The 26,750-nt window shown below is 43.4% G+C and overlaps 1 protein-coding gene across 1 annotated transcript in view; it reads left to right on the forward strand.

Moving 5' to 3' along the window:
- Positions 1–26,750, forward strand: part of LOC310778028 (ras-related protein Rab-10-like) — a gene marked incomplete at its 5' end in the record, with an annotated part of 59,594 nt that overhangs the window by 22,485 nt on the left and 10,359 nt on the right. The window contains 5 exons of the mRNA XM_083638343.1: positions 11,306–11,461; positions 11,644–11,669; positions 11,914–11,995; positions 12,638–12,720; positions 22,542–22,680. Of these exons, the coding sequence (XP_083494469.1) occupies positions 11,306–11,461; positions 11,644–11,669; positions 11,914–11,995; positions 12,638–12,720; positions 22,542–22,680 (486 nt within the window). The remainder of the gene's footprint in view (positions 1–11,305; positions 11,462–11,643; positions 11,670–11,913; positions 11,996–12,637; positions 12,721–22,541; positions 22,681–26,750) is intronic.

Here is a 26,750-nt window from a genome sequence, read left to right on the forward strand (position 1 = left end):
AGACAGCTGCAGATCAAACAGGGACAACAGCCTTATAGTCAAATACTCTGACGACACTGCACTCCTGTAGCTCCTCCAGGGGGCAAAGTTGAACCACGGTTGTGCCCTTCCTGATTTTGTTACTTGGTGCGATGACAACTTCCTTGATCTTAATGTGTCAAAGACAAAGGAGCTTGTAATCGATCTTAGAAATAAGAAAGTTGACCCTGTTGCTAGCTCCATTCATGGTGAAGACGTCCAGATTGTCGATTCTTAAAAGTACCTGGGAACAGTGTTCGACTCGCATCTTAAGTTTGACACAAACCTCTCTTGTTAAGAGAGGCCAACAGAAAATCTACCTACTAAGGAAAATTAACTCCTTTAAAGTGTCAAAAACCATCCTGTGCACTGTTTACAGATTTTATATTGAGAGCCTTATAACCTTTTCTTTTATATGTTGGTTTAACGGTTTGTCTGTGAAGGACAGAAACAGCCTTAACAATATCGTCAAAGTCTGCTCCAAAATCATTGGAGTCCAGCAGAGTGACCTGAACGCGCTCTGGAAGAAGCGAGTGGTTCAGAAAGCAAAAGGTCTTATGGACCAACCTGACCATATCCTGTCCTCTAAATTTGCCCTCCTGCCGCTGGGACGGTGCTATCGGGCACCTCCCTGCAGAACAAACCCTTACTCCAAATCCTTCATTCCCTCAGCCATTCGGCTGTTGAATGCAGAGAAGTAGAAACTGCACTTACTTACTGTATGTATGTAGTATGTACTTGAACCAACAACACTGCATCCTAACATTTGCACTTTTTTTTTGTGTATGCAACTTTTTAACTTTTTATTTTTTTTATTTATGTCTCTTTTAAAACCAATTGTTTACACATGCACCTTATGCACTTTACATGTGTACAAACAATGTTGCGCCGTGCATCTATGTGGCTCAGATCCATGTGTGCTGCGGGACACGAGGAACCAAAATGCACTTCCCCTCGGTCGATCGTTTCTCCTTTGTTTCTTGTCTTTTTGTACGTCTGTATTTTGTATCCTGTGATTTAGGACTGAGACATAATGTGTTTACTCGCAACGGTGATGAACTGCAGAAACTGAATTGCCCCTTGGGGATAAATAAAGTTTTCTGATTCTGATTCTGATTCTGATATATATATGCCTGCGTCAAGTGTCACCCAGTCTCTCCCCAGACTCTGCATACTACATAAATGAGTCGGTGCCAGGTCACAGCCACTGCTGGTTTTTTAAGGCGGGTTGAAATTGAATGAGTGACAGGTCGTAGCACCGATGAGAGAGTGGGTAGAAAAATGGGCTGCGCCTCCCGTGTTGTCTGATCGCAAAGTCGTTACTGATTGGGTCTGAATCCATCACTGGCATATGACTGGCCAAGTGAACGGTTCCCTCCTATAATCAGCCCTCTGAGGGAAAGTGTCCCATACCCAGAGAGAGCTCTGCAGCAGGCAGTAACATAGTGTATCAGACCCAGAGAGAGCTCTGCAGCATGCAGTAACATAGTGTATCAGCGCAAGAACTCTCATGGGTCTGGTGTTGAGACTAAGTGTCACCTAACTATATTATCTGTAATGAACTGTTGAGGAGCCATGTGACTGACAGAGGTTCAGACCAACACAGACTCACAGTGTATTAACTGAATGAGCTGTGTCATGTGAGCTGGGCCACACGTCAGCTTCTGCAAAATGCTGCCTTCAAAATGGAATAATCATAATCATAATCATAATCATAATAATAATAATAATAATAATAATAATAATAATAATAATAATAATAATGTAGTAATAACAGTGACACACACACTGCTGTGTGTCAAAATGGAGTCAGAACAAACGGCTTCATACTTTAAGTTTCTCAGCTCCTCCCTGTTCTCATGTATCTGGCTCCTCCCCTCCCCACTTCCTGGAAATTACTCATTATTTGGCTTGTGTGTGTGTGTGTGTGTGTGTGTGTGTGTGTGTGTGTGTGTATGTGTGTGTGTGTGTGTGTGTGTGTGTGTGTCTGCGTCTGTGTGTGCGTGCACGCGTGGTGTGTAGATCAGCTTTTTGTTGTTTAGAAAGAAGGGTTCAGGAAAAGGCTGCACCTGCAGGGCTCCTCCACTAGAGCAGGAGTTTTCAAAGTCTGAGACTGTGGGCCTCCCCCCAGACAAAGCTTGGAAAAGGGTGCCCCCCTCGCTCAATTGCTGGATGCCTATGGGATTATGATTACTATGTTATTTTAATCCCATAAACACTCAACAAGTGTACCAAGATAACCTGATATTGTTTGTCATACTTCAGACTACACCAAATACATTAAGAAGTTTTGTCTGAAGGCATTTATTAGTTTGTTTCTGACTCTGATAAAGTGGGAACAACTATTACATTTCCCCAAACTACTGTATCTCTTTAAAGAAATCACACACATTTAGGCTATTCTATGTCATCTCCTTTTAATAACGAACGTAACATTTTTTCACTTCTATTGAGCCTGCCATGAAACTGCTTGTAGGCCCCGCCTCCTACTTTGAAAAGGTTGGAGTGCAAGTTACAGGCTACTTCCTCTTTTCTCCTTTCTCATTTCCTTTATTTTTGTTAACTGCTACTTCTCTTTTGGTGTTGATCTTATCTGGCAACACTAAAAGTCAAACATGTAAAAGTTTGTTAGAGAAGGTTCAGTTTGACCCCAAAGTCAAATGTTAGAAAAGTAAACTAACTAATGATATGCGAGCATGAAATACACATCCTGAAAGACTTGACATCTTCATCACACAGTCATACAGTCATATAAACACAACACAATACTCCATAGCTCATGTATCAAACAAGTCTGTTTCCTGGTAGGATCCTTACCTGGTCAACTCCAGATCAAGCCAAACACTTTCTGCTGTTGTCACGCCTGTAGAGAAGACACTGACAGTTATTTCCTGTTTTTTTTGTCAGTTCTGCATATGACCACAAGAACTGGATTCAGACCTCCCGACGTCCTGCCGGTGAAACGCCTCGCTGTCAGGTGAAAAGAAGCGGCTGGTGACTGCACATGTATGGGGGGAAGCATGTGCTAGTCTACAACTCTCCCCAGGTGGGAGAGGGTGGGACCGTGATGATAAAGTAATAATAATAATACAAATAAATAAATAAATACATTAATTAATTAATACATGTGGAGATACATTTGGAGACGGTGCTTTGATGGGCACATATTGCTCCTAACATGATGAAAATGAGGCTCTTATTGCAACAAGGCGTTTGGTTTTGATGTAGGACTCAAAGTGAAGTGTTCAGCTCTGTGTCACTGACTGTGACTGCAGGCTGAGTTGTGGTTTCCTGTCTCTCTGCAGCAGAGAGGTACTGCATGCACACAGACAGGAAGTGGAGTTTTTCATAGGTTTAATCAACCTCTTCTCTCTCCTAACTGCTCACATAGTGTGATACATACTGCCGTTTGGTCAGGACCGCTTGGCATCACATCTTAACACAGGGGGTACGCCTTTCTCATCAGCGTAGTCCAACAGAACACATATATATATTTTTTAGTACACAAACAAGACAAAACAAACAGGCTCAGGCACAGGAAAATAAAATAAAAAAACAAAAACATACAAACATAATCAGCATTCAATATCACAACGTGGTGCCAGCAGCCACACAAGGCGCATATGTGCTTATAAGAAAAGAGAAAAACATGGGGTGTGCCTGAGAATCCAGCCAGGTGAGTCACCCATCTCTCCTAACCTCCTCGAGGTAGGCCAGAAACGGGTCCCAGACCGCCAGAAATTTGTGAATCGGTTCTCAGGAACCTGAGCCTCTCCATCTGTACAACACAGATCATGTCCATTAACCACAATTGAAAAGGAGGTGAAGAGGGGGACTTCCATTCCTTCAAAATTAGTTTTTTGGCCAACAGAACACATCTTAACACAGGGGGTACCCCTTTCTCATCAGCGTAGTCCAACAGAACACATCTTAACACAGATGGTACCCCTTTCTCATCAGCGTAGTCCAACAGAACACATCTTAACACAGATGGTACCCCTTTCTCATCAGGCTAGTCCAACAGAACACATCTTAACACATGGGGTACCCCTTTCTCATCAGCGTAGTCCAACAGAACACATCTTAACACAGATGGTACCCCTTTCTCATCAGCGTAGTCCAACAGAACACATCTTAACACAGAAGGTACCCCTTTATCATCAGGCTGGTCCAACAGAACACATCTTAACACAGGGGGTACCCCTTTATCATCAGGCTGGTCCAACAGAACACATCTTAACACAGGGGGTACACCTTTCTCATCAGGCGAGTCCAACAGAACACATCTTAACACAGATGGTACCCCTTTCTCATCAGGCTGGTCCAACAGAACACATCTTAACACAGGGGGTACCCCTTTATCATCAGGCTGGTCCAACAGAACACATCTTAACACAGGGGGTACACCTTTCTCATCAGGCGAGTCCAGCAGAACACATCTTAACACAGGGGGTACCCCTTTCTCATCAGGCTAGTCCAACAGAACACATCTTAACACAGGGGGTACCCCTTTTTCATCAGGCGAGTCCAACAGAACACATCTTAACACAGTGGGTACCCCTTTCTCATCAGGCTGGTCCAACAGAACACATCTTAACACAGGGGGTACACCTTTCTCATCAGGCGAGTCCAACAGAACACATCTTAACACAGTGGGTACCCCTTTCTCATCAGGCTAGTCCAACAGAACACATCTTAACACAGGGGGTACCCCTTTTTCATCAGGGTAGTCCAACAGAACACATCTTAACACAGGGGGTACCCCTTTCTCATCAGGCTAGTCCAACAGAACACATCTTAACACAGGGGGTACCCCTTTTTCATCAGGCGAGTCCAACAGAACACATCTTAACACAGGGGGTACCCCTTTCTCATCAGGCTGGTCCAACAGAACACATCTTAACACAGGGGGTACACCTTTCTCATCAGGCGAGTCCAACAGAACACATCTTAACACAGTGGGTACCCCTTTCTCATCAGGCTAGTCCAACAGAACACATCTTAACACAGGGGGTACCCCTTTCTCATCAGGCTGGTCCAACAGAACACATCTTAACACAGGGGGTACGCCTTTCTCATCAGGCGAGTCCAACAGAACACATCTTAACACAGCGGTTACGCCTTTCTCATCAGCGTAGTCCAACAGAACATATCTTAACACAGGGGGTACCCCTTTCTCATCAGCGTAGTCCAACAGAACACATCTTAACACAGGGGGTACGCCTTTCTCATCAGGCTAGTCCAACAGAACACATCTTAACACAGGGGGTACCCCTTTCTCATCAGGCTGGTCCAACAGAACACATCTTAACACAGGGGGTACCCCTTTCTCATCAGGCTAGTCCAATAGAACACATCTTAACACAGGGGTGTACCCCTTTCTCATCAGCGTAGTCCAACAGAACACATCTTAACACAGGGGGTACCCCTTTCTCATCAGCGTAGTCCAACAGAACACATCTTAACACAGTGGTTACCCCTTTCTCATCAGGGTAGTCCAACAGAACACATCTTAACGCAGGGGGTACCCCTTTCTCATCAGCGTAGTCCAACAGAACACATCTTAACACAGGGGGTACCCCTTTCTCATCAGGGTAGTCCAACAGAACACATCTTAACACAGGGGGTACCCCTTTCTCATCAGGCTGGTCCAACAGAACACATCTTAACGCAGGGGGTACCCCTTTCTCATCAGCGTAGTCCAACAGAACACATCTTAACACAGCGGTTACCCCTTTCTCATCAGGGTAGTCCAACAGAACACATCTTAACACAGGGGGTACCCCTTTCTCATCAGGCTGGTCCAACAGAACACATCTTAACACAGGGGGTACGCCTTTCTCATCAGCGTAGTCCAACAGAACACATCTTAACACAGGGGGTACCCCTTTCTCATCAGGCTAGTCCAACAGTACACATCTTAACACAGGGGGTACCCCTTTCTCATCAGGCTAGTCCAACAGAACACATCTTAACACAGGGGGTACGCCTTTCTCATCAGGGTAGTCCAACAGAACACATCTTAACACAGCGGGTACCCCTTTCTCATCAGCGTAGTCCAACAGAACACATCTTAACACAGGGGGTACCCCTTTCTCATCAGGCTGGTCCAACAGAACACATCTTAACACAGGGGGTACCCCTTTCTCATCAGGGTAGTCCAACAGAACACATCTTAACACAGCGGGTACCCCTTTCTCATCAGGCTAGTCCAACAGAACACATCTTAACACAGGGGGTACCCCTTTCTCATCAGGCTGGTCCAACAGAACACATCTTAACACAGCGGGTACCCCTTTCTCATCAGGGTAGTCCAACAGAACACATCTTAACACAGGGGGTACCCCTTTCTCATCAGGCTAGTCCAACAGAACACATCTTAACACAGCGGGTACCCCTCTCTCATCAGCGTAGTCCAACAGAACACATCTTAACACAGGGGGTACCCCTTTCTCATCAGGGTAGTCCAACAGAACACATCTTAACACAGGGGGTACACCTTTCTCATCAGGGTAGTCCAACAGAACACATCTTAACACAGGGTGTACCCCTTTCTCATCAGCGTAGTCCAACAGAACACATCTTAACACAGGGGGTACCCCTTTTTCATCAGGGTAGTCCCTTTCTCATCAGGGTAGTCCAACAGAACACATCTTAACACAGGGGGTACCCCTTTCTCATCAGCGTAGTCCAACAGAACACATCTTAACACAGGGGGTACACCTTTCTCATCAGGCTAGTCCAACAGAACACATCTTAACACAGCGGTTACACCTTTCTCATCACGGTAGTCCAACAGAACACATCTTAACACAGGGGGTACCCCTTTCTCATCAGGCTAGTCCAACAGAACACATCTTAACACAGGGGGTACCCCTTTCTCATCAGGCTGGTCCAACAGAACACATCTTAACACAGGGGGTACCCCTTTCTCATCAGCGTAGTCCAACAGAACACATCTTAACACAGGGGGTACCCCTTTCTCATCAGGCTAGTCCAACAGAACACATCTTAACACAGGGGGTACCCCTTTCTCATCAGGCTAGTCCAACAGAACACATCTTAAGACAGGGGGTACGCCTTTCTCATCAGGGTAGTCCAACATAACACATCTTAACACAGCGGGTACCCCTCTCTCATCAGCGTAGTCCAACAGAACACATCTTAACACAGGGGGTACCCCTTTCTCATCAGGGTAGTCCAACACAGAACACATCTTAACACAGGGGGTACCCCTTTCTCATCAGCGTAGTCCAACAGAACACATCTTAACACAGGGGGTACCCCTTTCTCATCAGGGTAGTCCAACATAACACATCTTAACACAGCGGTTACACCTTTCTCATTAGGGTAGTCCAACAGAACACATCTTAACACAGCGGGTACCCCTCTCTCATCAGCGTAGTACAACAGAACACATCTTAACACAGGGGGTACCCCTTTCTCATCCGGGTAGTCCAACACAGAACACATCTTAACACAGGGGGTACCCCTTTCTCATCAGCGTAGTCCAACAGAACACATCTTAACACAGGGGGTACCCCTTTCTCATCAGCCTAGTCCAACAGAACACATCTTAATACAGGGGGTACCCCTTTCTCATCAGCGTAGTCCAACAGAACACATCTTAACACAGGGGGTACCCCTTTCTCATCAGGCTAGTCCAACAGAACACATCTTAACACAGGGGGTACCCCTTTCTCATCAGCGTAGTCCAACAGAACACATCTTAACACAGGGGGTACCCCTTTCTCATCAGCGTAGTCCAACAGAACACATCTTAACACAGGGGGTACCCCTTTCTCATCAGGCTAGTCCAACAGAAGACATCTTAATACAGCGGTTACCCCTTTCTCATCAGCGTAGTCCAACAGAAGACATCTTAAAGGAGAATTTTGTTTTTTTTCAACCTGGACCCTATTTTCCACACTGTATGCGTCTAAACTCATCGTGACACATTTTTTTTAAATTGGTCGAGTACTCAGTGAGATAGCCTTGTTTCCAGCAGGAGCAATGTGCTCAAACAACTGCACAATGTACTACACAGTGTAACTACACAGGGCAATCTCGCACCCATCGTCAATACACATTCGCTAATAAAACTGCTTGTTTTGCCGGCTGGGAGGCTCCCCAGCAGACAGAGTGGCGGCTGCACCCCGAAGTGGTGAAGCAAATTTGGGCCAGATTCGGCCGCACCCGCGTTGATCTTTTCACATGGCGGGACGCGACGGATTGCCTCGTCGTGCTAGATTCCATCATGGAATCAAGCTTTGTGCTAAATCCACCACTTTTTACACTTTTACCATGTTTCAGGTGACTGTATCTGTTTCATGTTTTATGTGTTCATTAATTGTGCATTGTCCCGTCCAAATAAACAAATAAAGTAAAGTAAAGTAACTTGATCGTACCCCCCCCCCCCCCCCCATATGTCACTTTAAAAGACTGCACTCCATTTAAAGATTTCCACATCATCACTAATGTTGGAGTAGATCTGCCGATAAGAGTCATGAAAGTAAAATAGACTGGAAACTGTGTAGAAACCAATGTTACATTACCTTTAGCCGGAGAAAGACGACGAAGATATTGCGACAATACAAACGAGGAAGAGAGAGAAGGAAGCAGATGGGGGAGGAGAGAGGAAGGAGGGAGGGGCGACACACACACACACACACACACACACACACACAGTAGGCTCTTTCACACACAGATCGCACAAAAATTGCCGTTTAGGAGTCCCGCAAAGCTCGCACCCTCGCCACAGAAATTGCTTTCACACAGAGCCAAGCAGCACGGCCACATTCCCGTGCTGCTGTGTACTTTCAGGTGAAATCCCCCGCTCCCAGATTGAAAGGCGAGCGGAGGGATTTCCTGCTCCTCCTAGCCCAAATGAATATTTTCATAGGTTAGTGTAGCCTAGGCTACTGTATGATGAACGAATTCATTCAACAACAAGACTTCCCTCCTTCTCCTCCTAGTCCAGTGAGCAGGGAGGATAGGTGCACTCGCATGGTGGGCGGGCAGATCGATATGGTGTCCTACTGAAATTGGAACGATAGGCTACACCAGTGGTTCCCAACCAGGGGTACGTGTACCCCTAGGGGTACTTGAGCAGCTTGAAGGAGGTACGTGGAAAGATTGGGGATCACAATTTATTTGCAAAATGGAAAAAAAAAAAAAAAAACAGTATTCCAAGTCATTTCATAAGCCCATTTCTAAAATGCTATGTACGCATGCCCGGTCAGTGTTGGTAAAAAATGAAGACTTTTTCAATCCACCAGAATTATATTATAAAGGGGATTCATTAAAATTATTTTCATGTAATAATCAGTCGTGTAAGATACTAAAAGTTTTAATATGAGTTTAATAGAACCAATTTAGAGAATCATCAACACGCCTGAGTGAGGGGGTACTATTGGCATGGCGAAACAGCTCAAGGGGTACATAAGCCAGAAAAGGTTGGGAAACACTGGGCTACACGACCGCACGCACTGTATCATTCCAATTGAGTAGGCTATACTAAAATTGGAACAATACACGACCGCCCGCATATCAAACAGCTGCAGTCTGCATAACCTTCGTCGGGGGAATAGTATAGGCTATAAATGCACATGACTACTTAACGTTAGTAGTTTTTGTAAGGGAATGCACAGAGCTGATTTTGAGAGGGAATACCCTCAGACCAACTTGCCACAGACAGCTATAGCCCTCTGAAGCTTATTATTATATCCGTTAATTTTACCTATGTCAACATCGTTTGAGCATAAAGCCTAACCGCACGGAGCATTCCTCCTGGCGCCCCTGCAGTCATGATTGTATAGGCTACTTTTTTTACTTTCACTCCTGCACTTTCTTGATACATGAGGTGATTTCCCCTGTGATTTTTTTATGAATGAGCTGACCATTCGCACCTTTTCCGGCTTGCTGCGACGACGCTTTCAAATGGAGGCGGGTTGCCAGGTAACCCGGCGCTGTTACTACCTACCGTCGCGGGACAAAAGGCGTAAAACAATTATCCACCAAAGCGCGTTCACGACTTTCACATCGGAGGCGCGAATCCTATTTTCCGTGCATTTTTCGGCTTTCAAGGCCGGTGTGAAAGAGCCTAGTGTGTTTGGATAGGCGGGAGAGAGAGCTTGGAGGCAGCAACATGTAGGCTGTGAGCCAGATTGTTGTCAATTATATTTACTATCAATGTTGTCAATGCATCTCATAATGAACACATGAACAAGTGACTTCACCAACAGTTACTTTAACATTACTGATCCTCCTCCTGTGGTAGGTATGTAAAATGGAGTCAGTCTGAACTAACTGCGACAGTTTACTTTCATTTTCACTCAGCAGTTTGCTCCCCCTGTATGGAGAAGTGTTGTCGTAAAATTTGATATATTGGTTCATCCTAATCCTAATCCTAATCCTAATCCTAAATCCCTGAGTTCGGTAAAGTTGGGAAATATATTGACAGATTCGCACTTTCCGGATCAATAGCTCATAAACAAAGCGTTTGTACTGCACACACGACGCCTCTTTCCCGTAAGGTAGACAACAACGAGCTACAACCTCATTTTCACCTAAATGAGCGATCCTCCGAGCTGGACAAATAACATTGGTTTCTATGTGCTGCGGGCGGTGAGGCGAATGCTTAGGGACCGTATACAAAGTGCAACACAGATTACAAAAATATTCAATAAATTTACTGTTGTACAATGTAGCTTCACCAAAATCATGTGACATCAATGGCCTCCTGCTGGTTATACTACACCACTAAGTTTGGAAAAATATGATTTTGCATAATTCTGGTGAATTTGTATTGGGGAAATGATTCAATAACTTTGCTCTCTTACAATGTAGTGTCACCAAAATCATGTCACACATCATTGGCCTCTTGCTGGTTATACTACACCAATAAGTTTGGAAAAACATTATTTTAACTTCGCTCTCATACAATGTAGTGTCACCTGTATTTTTGGAATTCTGCATTTGCAACAATGTGTCAAAACTCACTAATTATGTAACTGATCTCACATTGTGCGTTGATACACAGATACTTCTTTAGCAATGTTCCTCATTAAAAAGCTCATCTATTAAATATAGTCTCAGACTGAGAAGAAAGCATTCAAGTCCATTAGTTATATATCTGTGTTGTGTTGACTCCATGAACTTTTTTTTTTTTTTTTTTTTTTTTTTTTTTATACAAATAGTCTCCCCAGAGGTTCACAAATTCCCCCTCGCAGACCCTGGTTACACCTGGATCCTGAAACCCCTTGATTGGAGCCCACATCTCACCCAGCAACCTGAGGAACCTGCTGAATTCCATCTAGAGGATCAGGTGCTGGAGAGCCATTTGGACCACCAGTACCTGGTCCACGTGTTCAAGGGGGAGGGCTCTTTTGGACAAGTAGCCCAGTGCCTGGAGCTGGACTCAGAGACTACAGTGGCTGTGAAGGTGCTCGGGACTGGGGCTACTGCCAGGATGAATTATGAAAGAGAAGAACATTTTGTTCTCTTCATAATAAAATATTTGGTAAACATGTTTCACATTTTGCCTGGTCTATTAAAATGTGTAACATGCACTGTTTATACCCAACTGTCAATGAACCTGACTATCATCTCCTTTTCTCTCCCCAGTTGAACATGCAGAAGTGTGACCCCTGGTGGCACATACCAGGCACTGTGGTACAGGTAAATTCTACTGATAGTTTCATAGCACTACTGTAAATGAGTGGTTTAGGTTCTGTCATTCCTCTGTAGCTACTAGGAAAAATGTTGAATTTGACTGAAATTGATATTTAGTGCTGTATACGTCCTGTGTCTGCATTGGTACCATGTTGTATTCTTGGTCTCTAACTTTTTTATTTATTTATTTGTTTATGTTTGTCTCTTGTCTTCCACCCTCAGGCCTCCAGAGGTTCTCTTGGGCCTGCCAGTCACTGAGGCCATTGCCATGTGGGCTCTGGGCTGCATCATGGCGTACACGTGGGTGATCACCTAGATGTCCCAGCATGAACATGATGCAGTAAGTAATGTAACATAGCTATACTTGAATGTGCAGTTACTCTTAAGACCACCAGGTGGTTTCCACCACACACAAGTCTCAAAGCCACATGGACATGTGATGTAGAATGTAGATTGACTAATGTGATGCTGTATTGTCTTTCCAGGTAAGATTCATTGTGGAGACACAATGACTCCCAGACCAACTGATCTCTTCACGGACGACTACTTCAGTTGGGACCCAGATGTCTGTGGCTGAAGGTAGTGTAATAGCCTGCTGGCTTGGCTCTGTCTGCACAGCTTGTTTTTTTTTCCAGAAAATGCACAAATAACTAAATAAATAAAGAATATAATTTATATGATGTGTTTCTTTAGACGCCAGAGGAGTTCAGTCCAGTGAGAATTGATCAAAGTAAGTAGTCCCACCTTTCTTGTATATAAAAAAGACTAGAAGAAACTCTGTGTGCTTGTTTCAGCTTGACAGTTACATTTTAAAATTAATCGGGAAGAGTTTAAAATGTCTTTAGAATTGGATTATTTGGAGTTTACGCAATTGAATGAAATGAAATGGAAAGCTGATAATTACTAGTGGTGCCTATAGGGTGTTTTGTTGGAGCCTGATGCTCAGAAGAGGATCACACCCAGTGATGCTCTGGAGCACAACTTCATCATCACCATGAGGCACATGGAGAACTTCTTCACCAAGATCCAGTAAGAGAGACAGAGAGAGAGAGAGTGTGTGTGTGTGTGTGTGTGTGTGTGTGTGTGTGTGTGTGTGTGTGTGTGTGTGTGTGTGTGTGTGTGTGTGTGTGTGTGTGTGTGTGTGTGTGTGTGTACACGTGTGTGTTTGTGTGGAATGGATGGATGGATGATGGATTGATTGAATGGTGGATTAATTGTTTGCTTTCTTTCAGTGTGCAAAAGTCATCTTATTATAATCAATAACACAAATTGTCTAATTATGGGTTACTCATATCCATAATTGATGTTTCCTATAATTAGTAGGCATGATATAACCATAAATCTAATTCTGTTCATAATTTAAAAGGTATAGTGCAAACTATATTCTAATGCATTGCATATATTTAAATGTCCATTGTCATTCATAAGGTGAGCACCCTGTGCAGTGAATAAACTAAACAGCGAATGACAATATGCTGCACTTCAGTTCCCCATAGTGAGGATCCCTTGAATAAAACCTGAGTTTCTCCACTCCACTTCAAAGTGTTGCATGGAGCGAATAGACTCACGTTTGATTCCTGGACGCACACGGTCTCAGAGGAGTTGTAGGAGCATTTAGATGTGGCAGGCAGGCTGGTTCAGTCAGAGTGTTCATCAGAGGACCTCACACACAGCTCCCTAACTCCTCCTCAGGTGTGCTTCAGGTGTGCAATCACTGATTCACTTGTAGGTGATTCCCATGAGCCTTTTGACACCTTCAGACCTTCAGGTAACACTTCACAGACACACATCTTCCCCTCTCCTCGTTAGAGAATTTTAGCAAAATGCTTGGACCATCTGTGAAAAAAATTACTACCAATAGCTTTCTTCACCAATGTGTTCTTATAGGTGTCTAGAATCACCTCTCAATTAGTGCAAACCCAAATCCTGGAAAATCCTGGAGAGCCAATCAAAGTTAAGGTGCCCCGAGGGCTTGGGTGAAAAATATGATAAAAATTAAAAGTCTAAAATGAACTTGTGGGGTGTCTAACTAGGGGTTTTCAGGGGTGCTGAATCCATTCCAAACATTATTTTTGAGTAAAAATGTCTCCCTGACCATATGATATTGGTATATTGGTTATTGTTATGTAAAGCACAGTGTATAATCAACCAGGATTTTCCACGAGGATTTGGGTTTGCACTAATTGAGAGGTGATTCTAGACACCTATAAGAACACATTGGTGAAGAAAGCTATTGGTAGTAAATTTTTTCACAGATGGTCCAAGCATTTTGCTAAAATTCTCTAACTACAAGGGGCATATGAGGGATCAGCGTGACGTCACTTGCCACCCAGAAATGCAGAACCCCGCCGCACTTCAGAGGTGGGAACAAGTCATTGTGTTGCAAGTCACAAGTCAGTCGCAAGTCTTTGCACACAAGTCTCGAGTCAAGTCCCAAGTCAAGACAGGCAAGTCTCGAGTCAAGTCACAAGTCAACACTCAGAAGTCACAAGTCAAGTCCAAGTCATACACTTTTAGTTTCGAGTCTTAAACAAGTCATAATGTGCCCTTCACCAAATGCACTGCTATTTTAACAAGAGTAAATTTATACAAGTCATGAATGCTTTTAAAATTAGTATTTTTTAAACAGGTTTGTTGACATTGCACTTTCATAGTTTCATACTTTCAGTCATTATGTTTTATGTTGAAATGAAATAAAAATATGAATGTCAAAATATATATAATGCACAGTGCACGCTAAAAACAAATAAAGAAAAGCGTCTCACGGATGAGACAACGTTCACTGCAGCGCTGAAACATACTTCACTTTATTGAACCAGTGTCAAGTCAGTCAGAATGTAAGTAGGTCACCAGCTTGACCTCTTTCAAAATAAAACCCTTGTTGTAAGTTACATTCATTTTAATTGTGAGTAATTCTTTGCAGCCACAGTTTCACTCCATATGTAATCCTAACATCTACATTTTGATACAAGGTTTGCTGCTTCGTTTGTTGAAACCAGGCGCGTAGCCACGGGTGTGCTAGGGTGTGCCAATGCCACCCAGACAGGCCGCTGGCACACCCAAAAAAAATGGGGTAAAAAAGGTTTTTTGTTTTGTCTGCAAAACACATGTCAACGCTGTCATGCACTGTGTCCAACTGTCCGCCTGCAAGTAAATCCATAGAGAAAATAAGTAGCAAAGAGCGTTCCCATCTGCAACGAAAATCACTTCCTTGTTTGCCTGAGACGCATGTGTACCCATCATTGATTGTATAATAGAACTGGATAATGTCAGCGTGACGTCACCCATTGGGTTTTGATGGAACAAAATGAGGCTTGAATCTCCCGCTTCCTGCTCATCGTTGATTGGTTGAATGGATTAACTTTACACGGAAGTACGGGGAGAGAGGGCTGTTAAACACTAGTAGAAGAAGAAGAAGGAGGAGGGGGCGGCTGCCCCTAGCGGCTGCCGGGGGAGTTTCCAAATTTGTCTCACAGGCTTGAACGACTGCCATCTTGTTGTTCGCTTCTGTTTGCTAGCTTGCTCGCTGGCTGGCTGGTTGCAGTGGTGAAATGGTCCAGGACAACAAATATAATAACTTTTAGTCCGAAGGTATGGGCGAGTAGGAGTCCAGCCAGCCGACCACCGTCTTGTCCGGGGCCTGGCCAAGAGACCATGGTGTGGTGTGATCCTGGTGCATTGTGCCTGGTGTGAGTCTCCAGCCTGCTAGCTGCTGCTAAGCCTCCACAAGGTAAACTGCTATTATACTTATCTCTGGGCAAACTCTAAAATTTATAACTGAGGTGGATTTGGTCGCGCACTTGGTGCTCTGCTATGTTGGACTCGTTGGACTGTTTGAGTGATGCTCATGTTTGTAAGCTAACGCTAGCTCGATTAGCATCGTGTGCTAACGTGTGAGCACCGTTATAGCCTACTTTAACTGAAATTTGGTTGCGTTATGTTATAATTAATTAATATAACACGGTGTCGTTTGTTTCTTCAAGGGATGGCCGTCGGAGTACCATGGTGGAGCAGGAACAGCACAACAGAACAGAGGCACATTGTCCCTTGGTCAAATTATTTGTGAAAATGAATGCTACGTTTTGATTCCCATGTGCATATTACTGTGAGAATATTGCTGATCATCAGTTGTTCAACCTAAGATATTGCAATAACATAAGCTAAATGCTGACAGATTTGAGACTTTTGATATATTTACTTGAACCATTTGGTATGTATCTGCCAGTGTGTTTTTGTCAATAAACATTGCCAACAAAGAACCTTGTTGTGTAGGCTATGTGCTAATTAAATCATGTACCCGAATGTACCGCAAATCTCATAGAACAAGCCCATTATAGTTGTCTGGTCAGAGCAGGCAGGTTGTTAATAAGATGTGATATAAAGATATTTGATGTCGAGTGAACCAGCTTCGACCAAATGACCAGGAAGAAGAATGAAGATGGCGAACCAACCGACTGCTTCAAATCAACAAATGATTTATATTTATTGAAATATGGTTAGCTGTAACAATTCGACAAAGGCTACACCATGCAACATATATTTTGATATCATTCAAACTTAAAGAATGGTTAATTTTCCACCATGGTAGGCTGTACTGCTGTGAAATGGTTACCTATATTTGTATCAAGTGTTGCTTGGTAGATTATCTATATATGCCTAATTTACCAGTAGACATATTAGTGCAAGACCTTAGGCTATGTTGAGTTCTATCGATCTGATAAAGTATGTTTTAAAATAAGGATAACAAATTGCTGAGCTTGGCGGATGCCTCAAGACAAGTATGTATCATTTTTAAATGTCCAATACCATACAGAAAAGCAAATTGAACAAACGACCAACAGCATTCATGTCTGCAAAAACTTGTGATGTTATGTCACGTTGACATATAACCTTATGACGCTTACTGTATAACATGGACAGACCATTTAACGTTAGGCTACTTTACATACCGTTAGATAACGTTAAATGGTCCGCCATGTTATGAGCGTCACGTTACATGTATGCCATCTATACAGTTACGTGTGTCTACTAACATTATTAAAATATCATAAAGTAGCGCTATTTTCTGATAATTTGCTAAAGTATGACTTGCTATCTGCTAGCCATACTAGCCTTGTTTTGCTAGGTTTTCTTATTCGTGTACTTTCCGCAGACTAGATGCCTTTGCGGCACATTGCTGCCTCTAACGGGCGGAAGTATTACTGTTTCCCAATATCCAAAGTATATCGCCTATTTTCCTCGGAATGGGGCTATAATTAAAAAAAACTGGGGCCATGAGAGCATGAAAAATACTTGAAATTGTTTTTTCAGACCATAAACTCATTTGTAAAGTGTTTATTTAAGACAGAGACCGAGAGAGAAGTTGGCTCGTTTCACATAGAGTTGAATGGACGTTCAGGGATGATGTTACACAAGCTGCGCCCCCCACTGGCCATTTGAGAGTATGGCAACTTCCGCATTGGCCTCAAAAAGAGACTGGCTGTAATGGGGACTGGTACCCATGCGTCTCAGGCAAACAAGGAAGTGATTTTCGTTGCAGAGAGGTAACCCTCTTGGAACCACTCTTGCTGGTTCCTCTCGCTATGGATTTACTTTGAAAATGACAGTTTCGCGTACTTTGGATTATTATTTGATGATCGCATGGTGAGTACACAAGTCACAACATGTATGTGATTGTTTCTAGCGCTGTTGTGTGTGCTTTTGGGGGAATGAACGGCGGTAGCATATTAGAGACTGCCACACTACTGTACTATCTAACTAGCGTTAACAGTACTAGCAGCCCCCATGTATCACTGTGAAACGCACTTTCTAATGCACGCCACGCACAGTGAAGATGTTGGCGGCGTGTCCCTTCGCATTTAACGTTAGCCAGGAGACTTTTCAGTCATGCATCTGCATGCGTCTCAGATTTCTAATAATATACGGGTCCACACGAACATGCCAACCAAATTTGCGTTCTTTCCCGACTAGAACACTGATGGAAAGGATTTCTCTGTACCTCGTTCAACCTAATTAAAAACAGCTCACTCCAATCGGAAGGTGTGACATATGTTAATACCTTTCCAGTGTGTCCAATCATTCCAGATATATGAAAAATCAATACAACAAGCAATTCTGATATTTAGAACATTATTTTATATAGAGGATTTAGCATATTCAGTACAAAGACAGGTCAAGTATTTATATTACCCATTCAGAGATCTCTGAGGTGGATTTTCCAGTGGTCTCTCCCTCACAGCAAAATATGTAGCAGGTCAAAAGAAGACCCCTGCAAACCGACCCCTCCCTTTTCTTTTGCCTGTGCTTTTAAAGTACATTTCCTTGGGGGCGTTTGTCTTCCGGTATGGTTCCTCCTCCATCTAGTGTCATCCTTCACTGCTGTGCTGGTATTGGTGGCCACCTACTTGACAGGCGTGTTTTTCTCCTCCTCTCTGTCCACATCCTGTGACCTGGCTTCCACTGGAGGTCACATACTAACCCTCCCTTGAAATAGTTATCTATTGGTTCCTATCTACCAAAGCAACTGTCAATATATTTACTTTAAATTCCTATTTTGATTCTTATAATTTGGGTCAGCTAATTTAGCTATTTACCTATTAAAGTCCTAGTTTTAGAACATTATGTAAGGTTATTGTTAGACTTGATAAACTTAAACTATATTCTGGATAAGATCAAATTCAGCTAAATCATGGGTTAATCCCAGTCTGAACTGGATTTAAAACATCTTACAGTTCAGACTTACTGTCTCTCGGTCTGTAACCACCCAAAGGGTGTAACCAGAGTGAGAGCGTATTCTTCAATCAAAACAGAGAAAAACTCACCCTGATTAACCCGGATGAGAAACTCTTATCAATTACCACTTATTAACTAATTCGACTATACCTTTAGTTCCCATTCTATAATTACAATAATATAATAGGCTATTATTTATCTAAATATGATAGCACTCTCCTTGTGTATCAAGTGGGACAAATTGAAGTTGATCAACACACAACATCAGCCATCAGACTCCTCTCATTGGTGCTGTGTACTTGAGCATGTCTTCTCTTCTCTGTGGAAAAATCAGCGCATCTAATGTATGCTCTTAAACTTTATTTCATATCAGATATCAAAACCAGTCAGTCAATCAGTAAGATATATATGCACCATATGCATCAATATACATACAACACTGTGATGCTTCTCACAGAAACCCCTCCTCTGGGGCTTTGTGGAATGTGTCTCCTAGAGAAAAGCCATAAACTCTGTGTTGTTTTCCAGTCCCTATCCCAAAGTGACTAAGTGACTGAGCAGAGACATTAAAAGAATGTCCTTTTGTCAGCCGATCTCCGTGACCTCTGCCCCGACCATATCCTAAATGACCGTCCTTGTGCAGCTTATCCACCCGGCCATCCGAGACCCTGTGTAATGTTCTCCAGACCTTCCTTAAACAAGGCTTAAAACAACAGCTTGTCACACACAAAACATTGTTCAATTTCCACTAAACCCTCTACTGGTTAATCCCCAAGGCCAGCACGTCTCCTAATGGAAATGAAGAAAGTTCATCATTACACAAACTCAGCCGCTCCTCCTATGACCTAGAACAGAACATTTAAACATAATTAAAGATATATTTAAATTAACAAATGACAAGATCATCTCTGTAATTGCATATTTTCATATCAGCATGCAGGGCCGCCATGCTGGAGTATCCACCTTCTGTTGAGTCCAAACTGGGCCTATGGAGGAAATGTTTGATCAAAAAATAGAGATTGGGGAGAGAAATCTATCAACACTCATTGGAAAAAGTAGGTGAGACTTTTTTGAGATACTAAACAAAGTGGTTTTACATGTTGCCAAAAAATACAATTTAATTGACTGCTTCTACCTGCTAATAATGAGTGCGAAAAGGAGCAAACAACACACAAATATTCCTCTAAATCTGGTTTGAAAAGACCCAAAATTTTTTTGGCGGCGGCCTTGCGGCCGCCACCAAATAGTCCGCCCCCTGGCACACCCTGGCTTTCTGTGGCACACCCAATGAGCCGAGTCTGGCTACGCTACTGGTTGAAACACACCTTTCTCCTCCAACATGCATCACTTTTTACTTTAAATTAGGCTACATTATTTTGAAAGTTTTATCCGGAAGTTTCCATTTCCTTCTGGCTGGCCTGACAGCCACTGGACAGCCGTGGGAGAACGCAGCTGCGGAGAAACTGAACGGGTCTACAAAAACAGGCTCACCGCAAAACCGATTTGATTCTTATAAATAACAAGATGCATGTAAACACAATGGGCAATTATCGAGGTAAGAGATGTTGGAAAGTTGTAATTAGCGACGCTCACGGTAGCCTATACGTTCATTGTAAAAGGCTGCGCTCAGCTTAATGATCAGAACAGTAGCTTGCATGGTGAATTCCCTCCGTGGTGTCTGTATTGGTTGACCCATCTTGCGAACGGCAGGCTTGCTGTAGCGAGTGGATTATAGGATTAATATTAGTGTCTTTAATCTTTGGGTTGGTTTGGAGGAAGGTATCAAGTCTTTTCAAGTCAAAAGGCTCAAGTCCAAGTCAAGTCACGACGAGTCATTGGTGTTCAAGTCCAAGTCGAGTTTGCAAGTCTTTGTTGATTTTGTCAAGTCGAGTCCAAAGTCGTCCAATTTGTGACTCGAGTCTGACTCGAGTCCAAGTCATGTGACTCGAGTCCACACCTCTGCTTAATAGTGTTGTGTCAAACAAACGTTAATATCTCAAAAACTATACATCACATCGCTTATATTTTGACATTCTGAGTGAGAGCAGAAGTAGCTCAAGAGTTTGATGTACAATACATGTCGTGTTAAAGTTGTGTGAACTGTCGCAGTTTTTAAAATGTAAACAAAAAACTGGCTAGAGTCAGACACTCAAGCCTCGCGCCACTTGGGCTCCATAGGGTTCCATTGCCGTTGCCACCCAGTGAAGCGGTTTGTTTACCAAAATGCTGCTCGGCTGATCCTTCGTATTGAGTTACCCTCAGGCGTTTCTATGTTCGTCTGCACTTGGAAGTCACATAGGGTCGGGTGGGGCAAACTAATTATATCGGAAGCCTAGTTGCGGGGAAAAGTGAGCGGTTGTTCTTTTTTTAAAGACAAAGTTTGACGAGAATCACAGAGTTGCCTGGAAACAGAGTCCAGACACATGCGCACCAGCATAATTTTGTCTTCTACATACATTCTGCAATGCATTTTAGACAGACCACCACCGTTCACTTTTCCCCGCAACTAGGCTTCCGATATAATTACCAATAAACACCAAATTGTTCATTGTTGTTATTGAGTCTATTTCTGCAATAACTGCACTTTATGTCTGTTTAAACTCAACGCACGTTGACGTTACTGCTCGAGCAGGACAGCCACGGAGGCAGCCATTACTGTTTTGACAGCAGCGTTCCTGATTGGCCGGTTATGATGTCAACTACGAGGCAGGTCACTGATTGGCTAGAGCACTTTGTAATTTCTGAAAACACCCTCGCAGGGCTGGAGGCCAGACGGTCTGGTAGAACAAAATAAAATGTGAGTTCAGGTGACCGGCTGCTTTACCAGGCTGTCTGCTGATGTGAGCCTGCTGCTCTGTTTAGTGTTTATCTTCTCTCCAGCAGCACTGATGGATGTAGGCAGGCTTTTCCCACACAGGCAGGCAGATGCTGTGATTGAGATGTACAGTATTCTAGTGCAGACGTGTGAGAGACATGGTTAGCCTGAGGTGGTCTCATCTTCACGTCTGTGGTTTAACCTGACTTGCAAGGTTCAGAAGGCTTGACTGGTTAGTTACCCCCCGGGGCTCCCTTGAAGAAGAGATTTCCATCAGTGGGACTCACCTGGATATATGAAGGATCAATCAATCAATCAACCAATCAATAAGTTCACAAGGCTTCACAAGTGTAGTGCAATTACCAGAAAACAAACTACTTGTGAAGACATTTTCTTTCTGGTCCTCAGAGCAGAAAGATCTCAGGGTAGGACAGAGGATTTGCTTAAATGGGCATTTAGTATTCTGATCTGGCAATAGCATTGACAGGTGATGTTGTTTATGTTGTGGCCTGTAATTAGCATCAATAAATAAGTCACATTGTCCCAAAACAGAGAGGCGTCACCTAGCTGACTAGAGCAGAGAGAGAAACGTCTTGTGTGAAGAGGGAATATATCACAAAATACTACACTTTTACTACTTTGCAGTTTTGGCTTGAGAACAAGCCTTCTTTTTAATAGCATCTGTAGCTGAAATCTCGTGTGATTTGCAGGGAAATGTCAGCACTGAATGAAATCTCGTGTGATTTGCAGGGAAATGTGAGCACTGAATGAAATCTCGTGTGATTTGCAGGGAAATGTCAGCAGTGAATGTAGGCTAATCATTGAGTCATAGTTATTGATCCACAGCTCTACTGTATCAATCTCTTTGCTCATATTGTGCTTAGTGATGCAACATATATCATCAATCATATTGGCTTCGGCTGATGTTAGTCTTTTTTTAAATATATATACTGTAGGTATCGGTCAGATGAGCAAAATAACAGCAATGTTAATATCGGTTATCGGTATCGGCCAAAATCTTCATATTGAGGAAACGGTGCAGTAAATCTATGATTTATGGGCTCTTCCAAATGCTTTGGAAATAAAGCAAGACATTAGTTTTTTCAAATTCACATTGTGAATGTGTTTTTCATTATGTACAAAATATGATCATAGAAACTGTTTTTTATACAGATCATGTGTCGACAGACATCAGTAAATATCGGTTATCGGCCATAACAACACAATACAACTCTTACTTATTGTGTGTGTGTGTGTGTGTGTGTGTGTGTGTGTCTGTGTGTGTGTGTGTGTGTGTGTGTAGGGACACAGCAGGCCAGGAACGGTTCCACACCATCACCACCTCCTACTACAGAGGAGCCATGGGCATCATGCTGGTCTACGACATAACCAACGCCAAGAGCTTTGAGAACATCAGCAAATGGCTGCGTAACATCGACGAGGTGAGACACACACGCGCGCACACACACACACACACACACACACACACACACACACACACACACGTGCACACGCACTCACACACACGTGTGCACACACACACACACACACGTGCACACACACTCACACACACGTGCACACACACTCACACACACGTGCGCACACACACACACACACACACACACGTGCACACACACTCACACACACGTGCACACACACTCACACACACGTGCGCACACACTCACCCACACGTGCGCACACACACACCTCGTCAGTAAAGGAACTTTAAGGATTTTGGTTTGATTTCATTAGTCTGGGTTGCATTAATAGACCACCATCAGCCTAGTTCACATGTCACCAGCTCAGCCATCTTGTGTCTAAAAGGCAGGAAGTAAAGCAGAACACTAATGAGGGTTTCCAACTTCCATTCCATTTAGGCGTCCCAGTGCCAGGCTCTAATCAATGTCCTGCTTGCACCCGTTTTATCTTTTACACACAAAATGGGTGATTTGGGATAGACTCATATATTATATATATTATAAATTATTAATATTATATATATTATATAAATTATATAATATATATAATATAAATTATATATATAATATAAATAAAAATAGGCTAATGTGCATCTTTAGGGGCATACAAACCGCAAAGGCTCATGTCAGGGCAGAAGTTATACTGAGGTGAAAAGGCCAGTGCTGTGGATGCCCTGTAGTGTGGCTTCTAAAACTAACTGTCCAGTTTGGCATGCCCTGTTTAGAACAGCAGCTTTCCTCATTTCAAACTCGTTTCCCAGGGTCTCCGTCATCACGCTAGACATCAACAGTACAGAGAGATTTCTCCCACTCCCGCAAGGACGCTGTGAGGCGTTTAGGGGACATCAGTAAATATGGTAGCTTTAGAAAATATAACCTGGGTTACACTTATGTTATCATGTATTACTGGACATGTTTAACTAACGTTGCAGTCTGAGCCATCTTACATAATGTGCTGTATCACACTGTAGCTCTTATTGATGTGATTATGATATTTATTTTGTTGAGGTAAAATGGCCGCTCCGTGCAAGCTCTGCCATTGGCTCTGACCATTTCAGTCGGAGCCAATGGGAATCCCTTTCAGCTCCCTGTGTGTTGCTGTCAAATGCCTCCGCCACTGTGAAACAACAACAACAACAACGCAAGCTGGCAACCAGCCAAAGACTGCTTGGTACTTTTGGTGGAAGGTTGTAAAGATAACAGAGCTTTTTGTTTGTTGCTATACCAGAGTGAGAGTAAGATGGGCCAGACTCTCCTGCATTGCTACAGTGCCAAACCAAGTGTGCTGGGTAACGCGAAACAAAACCTTGTTGCCTGAACAATGGAGATAATGACTGGCTAATGATCCCGCTGTTACATATGACATCACTGATGATGTCACTAATGATGTTAATCATTCAAATCAAACACTGTCCCCAATCACTTATCATTGTGGCATGGCATCAGTGTCTAAATCTGAGGCAGCTTCTAACTTTTAACAATCCTCACACTACTTTTGTATTTGCTATTGTTTGAGATATAGATCTTCCTTTGTCAAATCTTTGGCTCAGTGACAGCTGCTTTTCAGGGAATACAGCCAGCGTAGTGAACTAGCTAGCTGATCCATCTGTGTGCAGTGAGCTGTGGAACTGACTGAACTCCATCAGATGAACCAGACGTCCATTTGCATCTGGCCCATTGTAGACATATGGCTATACGTTAAGCATGCGTCAGTGTTGTAGTAGAGCTCTGCTTCTTCTCTTTAAGGTGGTGCTGGAGTTCAGTCACTGGCAGCAGTCAAACGTTGAGAGATTGTCCTCTCTGTAGTGCAGGCAGCTAAGTGTGTACATACACATGATTTACTTACCTCTGTAGTGCAGGCAGCTAAGTGTGTACATACACATGATTTACTTACCTCCTGACATTATGAAGTGGATTGAAACCTGTTCTGCTGGGCGGGAGGTGGTCTGAGTTCGCTTCACTTCCAAGTCTTCGTTGTGGTTCTCTTCACCTGTGCAGTGTGAACGCAAAGAGCTCCAGGTTCACGTTGTGGTTCTCTTCACCTGTGCAGTGTGAACACAAAGCGCTCCAGGTTCACGTATCTCATTTTTGACTCTTTACTTAGAACAACTTGAGTGTATCGATCGCCTGAGTTGAGTTCTACCTCTTATGCCTACAGTTAGGTCCATATATTATATATATTTGGACATTGGACACAATCTTCATCATTTTGGCTCTGTACACACCACCACAATGGACTTGAAATGAAATAACCAAGATGTGCTTGCTTTAACTGAAGATGTCCAGCTTTAATTTCAGGGCATTTACTAAGGCTGCCCTCGAGATTTTCTTAGTCGGCTAATAGTCGAACTTAAGATAGCGATTAGTTGATTAGTCGTCGCACGTCCTTGATTCCGCAGTAATAAACCTGCCAAGTGTGAAGTAGATCCAGCAATACACCTGCCGAGTAACAATAAACAAATAACAGCAATAAACCTACCAGCGGGCTCTAGTATTTACATCCAAATCAGGTGAATGGTGTAGGACTTAGATTACATTCACAGGGAACCAACATTGTATTTACAGGGACCAAAAGTATTTGGACAAACATAATCATAAATCAAATTGTCACTTTTAATACTTGGTTGCAAATCCTTTGCAGTCACTGACAGCCTGAAGTCTGGAACCCGTAGAGATCACCAGATGCTGGGTTTCATCCCTGTTGATGCTCTGCCAGGCCTCCACTGCAACTGTCTTCAGTTCCTGCTTGTTCTTTGGGCGTTTTCCCTTCAGTTTTGTCTTCAGTAAGTAAAATGCATGCTCAGTCTGATTCAGGTCAGGTGATTGACTTGGTCATGCTCAGTCTGATTCAGGTCAGGTGATTGACTTGGTCATGCTCAGTCTGATTCAGGTCAGGTGGTTGACTTGGTCATGCTCAGTCTGATTCAGGTCAGGTGGTTGACTTGGTCATGCTCAGTCTGATTCAGGTCAGGTGGTTGACTTGGTCATGCTCAGTCTGATTCAGGTCAGGTGGTTGACTTGGTCATGCTCAGTCTGATTCAGGTCAGGTGGTTGACTTGGTCATGCTCAATCTGATTCAGGTCAGGTGATTGACTTGGTCATGCTCAGTCTGATTCAGGTCAGGTGGTTGACTTGGTCATGCTCAGTCTGATTCAGGTCAGGTGATTGACTTGGTCATGCTCAGTCTGATTCAGGTCAGGTGGTTGACTTGGTCATGCTCAGTCTGATTCAGGTCAGGTGGTTGACTTGGTCATGCTCAGTCTGATTCAGGTCAGGTGGTTGACTTGGTCATGCTCAGTCTGATTCAGGTCAGGTGGTTGACTTGGTCATGCTCAGTCTGATTCAGGTCAGGTGGTTGACTTGGTCATGCTCAATCTGATTCAGGTCAGGTGGTTGACTTGGTCATGCTCAGTCTGATTCAGGTCAGGTGATTGACTTGCTCATGCTCAGTCTGATTCAGGTCAGGTGGTTGACTTGGTCATGCTCAGTCTGATTCAGGTCAGGTGATTGACTTGGTCATGCTCAGTCTGATTCAGGTCAGGTGATTGACTTGGTCATGCTCAATCTGATTCAGGTCAGGTGGTTGACTTGGTCATGCTCAGTCTGATTCAGGTCAGGTGGTTGACTTGGTCATGCTCAGTCTGATTCAGGTCAGGTGGTTGACTTGGTCATGCTCAGTCTGATTCAGGTCAGGTGGTTGACTTGGTCATGCTCAGTCTGATTCAGGTCAGGTGGTTGACTTGGTCATGCTCAATCTGATTCAGGTCAGGTGGTTGACTTGGTCATGCTCAGTCTGATTCAGGTCAGGTGATTGACTTGGTCATGCTCAGTCTGATTCAGGTCAGGTGGTTGACTTGGTCATGCTCAGTCTGATTCAGGTCAGGTGATTGACTTGGTCATGCTCAGTCTGATTCAGGTCAGGTGATTGACTTGCTCATGCTCAGTCTGATTCAGGTCAGGTGATTGACTTGGTCATGCTCAGTCTGATTCAGGTCAGGTGATTGACTTGGTCATGCTCAGTCTGATTCAGGTCA

Source organism: Poromitra crassiceps (genome assembly GCF_964638095.1).
Source record: "Poromitra crassiceps genome assembly, chromosome: 6".
In the NCBI taxonomy this organism is placed as follows: Eukaryota; Metazoa; Chordata; class Actinopteri; order Beryciformes; family Melamphaidae; genus Poromitra; species Poromitra crassiceps.